Below are 7,223 nucleotides of genomic sequence, written 5' to 3'. Positions count from 1 at the left end.
CATTTAGAGCTTTATAAGTTAACAGTAGGATTTTAAATTCAATTCTGGATTTAACAGGGAGCCAGTGCAGAGAAGCTAAAACAGGAGAAATATGATCTTGTTTCTTAGTTCCTGTCAGTACACGTGCCACTGCATTCTGAATTAGCTGGAGAGTTTTTAAAGACTTACTAGAGCTACCTGATAATAGGGAGTTACAGTAAGACAGCCTGGAGGTAACAAAAGCGTGGACCAATTTGTCTGCATCTTTTCGGGTCAGGATAGGCCTAATTTTCTCAATATTACGCAGATGAAAAAATACAGTCCGTGAAGCTTGTTTTAAATGAGAGTTAAAAGACAAATCTTGATCAAATATTACTCCGAGGTTTCTTATGGTAGCGATAGAGGCCAGAGCAATGCCATATAGAGAAACTATGTCATCAGATAAAGACTCTCTGAGTTGTTTGGGGCCAAGAACAATAACTTCAGTTTGGTCTGAATTTAACATCAGGAAATTAGTGCTCATCCAGGTTTTTATGTCTTTAAGGCAATTATGAAGTTTAGTTAATTGATTACTTTCTTCTGGCTTAATCGATAAATACAACTGTGTATCATCCGCATAACAATGGAAATTTACAGTGATTTCTAATGATGTAACCTAAAGGAAGCATATATAGAGTAAATAGGATTGGTCCAAGCACAGAACCTTGCGGAACTCCAAAACAAACTTTGGTACGTAAGGATGATTCATCATGAACGTGAACAAACTGAAAACGATCAGATAAATAAGATTTAAACCAGCTTAGTGCAGAACCTATGCATGTTTGTTTTCTTTGCTATTGGTCCCCAAACAGATTATTGTTCTGTCTAGCAATTGCATCTCAGTATTTCTTGCACCACCTCAGTAAAAGAAGACGTTTTACAAAATATGCAAAACATCATTTCCAGCACCACACACTCCACACAGACAATTATTTCACATATGTTGTGCGTGCAGTGTCAGGGGGATGGGGGAAGTATGCAGTATGTCAGGCGGTGTCCTACCGTAGACATGGCTGCAGTACCCCAGATTCAATTCAATTCAAGTTTATTTATAAAGCCCAGTATGGCAAATCACAATTTCCATCAGAGAGCTTTACAGCATACGACATCCCACTATCCTCTGGACCCTCACAGATGTGTGCAGATGTGCAAGGGCCCGTTTATTGCTACTTGCACTGTTATGTTTAAACCATTATAAAACTTGAACAGTTTTTTAAGGGAGTATATGATGTAGAGGTATATGTGGATATTTGACCAAAAAAAATCTGGTTCTTCCATTAAACATTTTCTAATTAGCAGTGAACCTAAAGTACAGCTGAGGCTGATGGGAATGTCAGTAGTTTAAAGCTATTTGGACATAAACCAAAAAACTAGACTAAATGAAATTCTTAGTTGATGATATATATTCTACTCTGATCCCAAAGTGTAACCTGTTAATGGCATCAGATAGAAAGTCAGGGGATTACCAAAGTCAGTAGCATTCATCCTGTGGGGATCACAAGTGTCTGTATAAAATTTCATGGCAATCCATCGAATAGTTGTTAAGGTGGCTGTGGCTCAGGAGTTAGAGCAGTCGTCTACCAGTCAAAAGGTCGGTGGTTTGATCTCCGGGCCCGGCAGTCTACATGTTGGGCAAGATACTTAACCGCCTGTGATTATCTGATGGGCAGATGGCACCATGTATGGTATTCACAGCTACCTGTGTGTGTGAGAATGGGGTGAATGGTGCCTGTAGTGGTTTCTAAGAGTAGAAAAGTGCTATGTACATGCAGTCCATTTACCATATTTCATTCTGTAAGTGGTAGACCAAAGTGGTCTAAGTGGTAAACCATAGCAAAGTGGTAGACCAACAATGCCATTGCCACTGGCATGGCTGTGAAAAACTAAATTGATTCCCCATTATCATACAGTATGTACTTTTTTTCTTTGTTCCTCATCAGGTACACTGGTCCAGGGTACTGTGGGATTCTGAGCGATAAGAAGGGGCCTTTCTCTGGTTGTCATGCTAGCGTGCCAGCAGCAGAGTTTGTGTCACACTGTTTGTATGATGTCTGCATCAATGAAGGACGGCAAGAAGTATTGTGTGATGCCCTGAGCAGCTACCTGGCAGAATGCCAGGAAGCTGGAGCATCAGTGTTGCCATGGAGACATCTGACCAACTGCTGTGAGTTACATATAGTACAACCTTATAGACTGAATTACTACAGACAGGCATAAAGGCACTCACTTGAGTAAATTTGCCACAGTGTGCAGTATTTTCAGATAACCCCTGGCTCTGACATTTTATCCTCAATGTCCTTAAAGCAGATTTAAAGCTGGTTTAAGCTTTAGGCTGGTTAATGATGTGAATGTAAGTACACTATACCCCAATCCATCCATGACAGGAAATTTTAACGTAAAGTCTACACAAATGCCCTGGATTGTCAAAATGTCATTAAAAACTTTATGTTCACTTGACACAAAAACTCATGTCTTGTGAGCTTGACACATTTTTTTGTTAAGTCAACAATTTTTGAATTTTGAGTTCATTTGATGAAAATGTATAAAGCAGATTTCACTTTATAAGCTCAAGGCCAATAAACAACACATTCATTGTGCACATAACAAATTGTGGCGTGTTGGGGCTAAATGAGTTTCCCAGCATGCCATTAGTCAGTGTGTTTAAGGCCACAAGCTGAAGAAACCCTGTGTTTAAATGTGTTGTAAATCACTCATGTTACCCATTACGCAGTGATTAATGTTTATGTATATCACAATGGTTCTAATGGGTTACAGTTATTGTTGTGGTAAAAGATATTTTCCACCATGAGTTAAGTTGTATACTCATTTAATGACCACCTGTCTGGATATTAGCATGTTTAACATGAAGTTGTGCTGAGGTGATATAACGAGCACTTCCAGGTCAGAGTTCACCTTTTTGCTTTATTCTAGCTATGAAGAAACCTAAGCTTACCACAATATATTTTTAATGTTCCATTATATTTAAAAAACAATTGTAAAATGTGTATTCATTGTTTTTTGTTCATATGACAGAATGAAATGCTCAAATAACAAAAAAAAGTTATGTTAAACTGACATAAAAATTCATAAAAGATTCCTGTCAAGGATCAAGTGACACTATTATATTGTGTCTGGTGTACTCAATTTTTTGTTATCTTACTGTACTGTACTAAACTAAAAATTTTGAGTGCAAGCTGTTTCCAAAAAACATTAAGGTTAAGTGAGCAAATTGGGGTTTACAGTGTATGTGTATTCTAAGGTTGACAGTGCTAGCACAAGTTTTTTTATTTAAAGATATATTGGTAGGGGTGTAGTGTCAACGTCCCGACCCATCACCAAAGAGACCAAAGGTGCAGCTCGATTTCTTCACTCACATCATCCTTGTATCCTCGTTGCAGCTGTGTCAGTTTGAAATGATGGCAAATAGGTTTCTGATGATACATGACTCTTTTTATTTGTAATATTTACAAGCATAGTGACAATTTTATTGACTAAAGATCTTCACAGGGGCTTTCAGCTGATGCAGAACCTGAGTCAAGGTGCCTCCATATTCTATTGCTGCTGGTCTCTGGTCTGGTTTTACATATATCCATATCTAATACCAAGTGGATCAAAGCAGATTGTCTATCAGTTTTGATTACATCCTCATTCTCATCATCACAGGAGAAATAGAGAAAAGGAAAAAAAAAACCCCGCAAAAATAGGCAAATAACAGGCATGTTTGGCTTTGCTTTGTTTGAGAGGCCATTGTGTGGGGTCAGCCTCACACTTATCATGTTCCATGTACTGCAGACATTTCTTCCAGACTCTGAGTGTCAATATAACATCTCCTCTTCTCTGTGCCTGCCTGTCTTCTAACCTCTTCCCCACTCCTGTTGTGCCCCCAGCTTTTGCATGTCCAGCCCACAGCCACTACAAGGTGTGTGGCTCGGCCTGTCCAGACAGCTGTGGTCCTAAGCCAGAGGTGTGCCCTAAGGTCTGTGTGGAAGGCTGCTTCTGTGATCTGGGATATGTGAACAGTGGACAAGAGTTAGTACAACATTTTTACCCAATCATTCAAAGAAAATATTACTCATTTAATAAATGCCCACCTTGTGAAATGCTGATATCAGGGATAACAGTTTGTTTTAAAATTTTTAGCTGTGGAACGCAGTATCTCGTAATGGAACACTCTTCCATGAGGCCATGCAAAAGGAGATGCAGAGGTCATAAAACATCTTCAGGACTAACAGCATGGGATAAATTATAATTTACCTTACTTTGTTAATTTTTGTCAGGTGTGTTATCAGCGGGAAGGGCTGTGGCTGTAACCATAATGGTCGGTATTACCTGCCAGGTGAGACGTTCTGGTCCAACTTACTGTGTACAGAGAAGTGTGTGTGTGATGCAGCGACACAAAATGTGCAATGTGAGCAGACCAGGTGTCGAACTGGAGAGCAATGCAGTGTTGTGGATGGAGTCCAAGACTGTTACCCAGTCAGCTTTAAGACTTGCACTGCATATGGAGATCCACACTTCCGCTCCTTCGATGGACGCAATTTTGACTTCCAGGGCAACTGTGTCTACAGACTAGCCAGTGTGTGTGGAGATACTACAGGTCTGAAGCACTTTGAGGTGAGCAGAAGAGAGAAGAACACTAAAAAGTATATTAGCAGACCATGAAGTTCTCAAGGAAGTCACCACATGCCCAGTGTGCAGCCATTTAAGAGTTACAGAATACATTGTCTATTGAAATCAACAAGGAGTTTGAGTTTGTTTGATCAAGGGTTTCGCCTCTTTCGGGCATTGTTTTGTGCATGTGCTATAAATATATATGAGCCCCCTGTCTGCTCTCTTATTCTCCCTCCTGCTTACTACTTGTCCTCTCTACTACTCTTTTGCTGAATTGCAGGTAAACCTTGAGAATAACAACCGTGGCAACAAAAGAGTGTCATACACTAAAGTGGTGACTGTTAAAGTATATGGCAACACATATATACTTTCCGTGTACAACCCAGGCAGAGTGCTGGTAAGAAACATGCCCACACACACACACACACACACACACACACACACACACACAGAAGAGACAGCCTGCTAACAAACTAAACTTACCTGCAGTGAGAATTAACAGCCCTTTCTCCCACTGGGCGCTGTCAGTTTGTAATGCAACTGGACAGAAAAATAATAATAATAATAATAATAATAATAATAATAATAATAATAATAATATAGCACAAATAGCACCAAGAAATGCAGCACAAAGTGCATTACAATAAGAATGCTTCACGTGAAAACAGACATAATAGACATAAAACAGGCAAGGCAATTCAAGATAAAAGGACATTTAAAACAGTTTAAAACATGGATTAACTGATTCATAATCATAAAGTTGTAAAACTATAAATCATAAAATCAAGTAAGATTTTTAAGTGTGAGAAGAAAGAGTTTCAGACTTGTATCAGGAAAATCAGAGCTAGTTAAAGGCTAAAGTGAACAGACATGTTTTTAGCTGTCTTGAAAATATTTAGGGCGCTAGCTTCCCTATATCTATAGGTAGTACATTCTATAGCTTTCCGGTGTAATTGACAAAGGCTGCATCCCTGATCTCTGATCTCCAATAAACCAACAGCAGATGATCGCAGTGTTCTTGCAGGCAAATAGCTAACAAGGGAGTTAGCAATGTAGCTCAGTCTCAGCCCAAGTAGGGCTTAGTATACAAGGAGGACCTTAACATCAATTCTAAATGTAATAGGAAGCCAGTGCAGAGCAGCTGGGACTGGCCTGATGCGCTTTCTCCTCTTGGTTCTGGTTAATAGCTGAGCTGCAGAGTTTTGAATGAGCTGAGGTCTCTCAGCTGTGCGTTTTGGGAGGCCAGTAAAAAGTGTGTTACAGTAGACAAGTCGGCTTGAAATAAAGGCACAAATCAATTTCTCAGCATCTTTTTTTTCCTTTAGAAATGGTCATACTGTAGCTATGTTTCTGAGGTGGAAAAATTATGTTTTCGTCGTTCTTAAAGTGGGACTTGAAGTTTAGATCTGGATCAAAAGATTACGCCAAGACTCGTAACCTTTGCTGTGTTTTGATATGCCGCCGGTCAGCTGGACAGTACTTGTCACAGCAGTATGGCAGCGTCAGTTAATAACGCGGCTGTACGGTACCTGTAGCGGTGGTATGATATGCTGCAGGATGGCGTCAGGTTGAAATGCTGCCAGTGACATATAATATAATGTAATATAAGGTGTTCGAAAGTCCCTGTAGGGCAGGCAGGAAGGGCAGTGGATGGGTCCAACAAACCCTGGTCTTCCACCTGAGAGCCCAATGTTCGCTTTCCCTATGAATGTAGAACCAAACCATGATGTTTCTATCTAAACCTAACTATGAGCTTTTTTTGACATCCTGGTATTGCAGCATCCTGGAATGGCAACAGCAGACGCAAGAGGATATCTAGCACACAATATGTAGATGTGAAATGCCACTGAAAAAGCAGCATGATGTGATGACTTGGGATGAGAACGTGTTGGAATTAACCATGAGCTAACATAGCTCCCAAAGGACAGCTTTGTCAAGATCAGATTTCCAAATGGAAACTTTAATTGCACAAAGCTCTGCATTTTTTTTCATAATATTAAAAGCAGCGGAGTAGCTGAGCATGATGATACACACAATGTTGAGAATGAGTGCTTGTACGACTTTACTGTCTGTGTAGTACTTGATGGCGTCAAACTTTAGATCTATTTCCTCCAGTATCATATCTGCCAGCACTGACACACACAGCTCAGATCATGGGATAGAGAGATGTGGTTGTTGCATCAGCCTAGCATTTCGAAGACAAAGGCCCAATCCCAATTCCTATTTTAACCCTCAATCTTAATTCTCAAACTCAACCCTCAATCTCACTAGACCTCAAAACCAAGTGTTAAGGGCTATCTTGTGACTTTAAAATGGGACACCCCTCAAAGGCAAATACGTCTTAAGACTGTCGGGGGCAGCAATATGCCAAAACGCCGTCCAGTCTGTCAATTCAAAGAAGAAGAAATATATGTATCAGCAGTTGTCGATAAAAAGACGTGACGAGTTTTTTTTTTTCCCAACACTTTATTTCAATTCTTGTACAAAACAAGCAGTGACAGACATGAACAGAACAAATATGCCAGGGTTAAGAGAAAAGAAAAAGAAATAAAATAAACAAATAAATAAATAAAAAAGTTCAGCAGCTCAAACCA

At 39.7% G+C, this 7,223-nt stretch overlaps 1 protein-coding gene across 1 annotated transcript in view; it reads left to right on the top strand.

Moving 5' to 3' along the window:
- The window catches only part of LOC126391193 (IgGFc-binding protein-like), an 88,814-nt gene that overhangs the window by 51,662 nt on the left and 29,929 nt on the right, over positions 1 to 7,223 (top strand). Inside the window, exons 12-15 of the mRNA XM_050045766.1 lie at positions 1,959 to 2,182; positions 3,906 to 4,047; positions 4,296 to 4,632; positions 4,910 to 5,026. Coding sequence (XP_049901723.1) covers positions 1,959 to 2,182; positions 3,906 to 4,047; positions 4,296 to 4,632; positions 4,910 to 5,026 — 820 coding nt within the window. The remainder of the gene's footprint in view (positions 1 to 1,958; positions 2,183 to 3,905; positions 4,048 to 4,295; positions 4,633 to 4,909; positions 5,027 to 7,223) is intronic.

This window comes from Epinephelus moara, chromosome 6 (assembly GCF_006386435.1).
Source record: "Epinephelus moara isolate mb chromosome 6, YSFRI_EMoa_1.0, whole genome shotgun sequence".
NCBI classification, from domain to species: domain Eukaryota; kingdom Metazoa; phylum Chordata; class Actinopteri; order Perciformes; family Serranidae; genus Epinephelus; species Epinephelus moara.
This window is presented reverse-complemented; position numbering and strand designations above follow the sequence as displayed.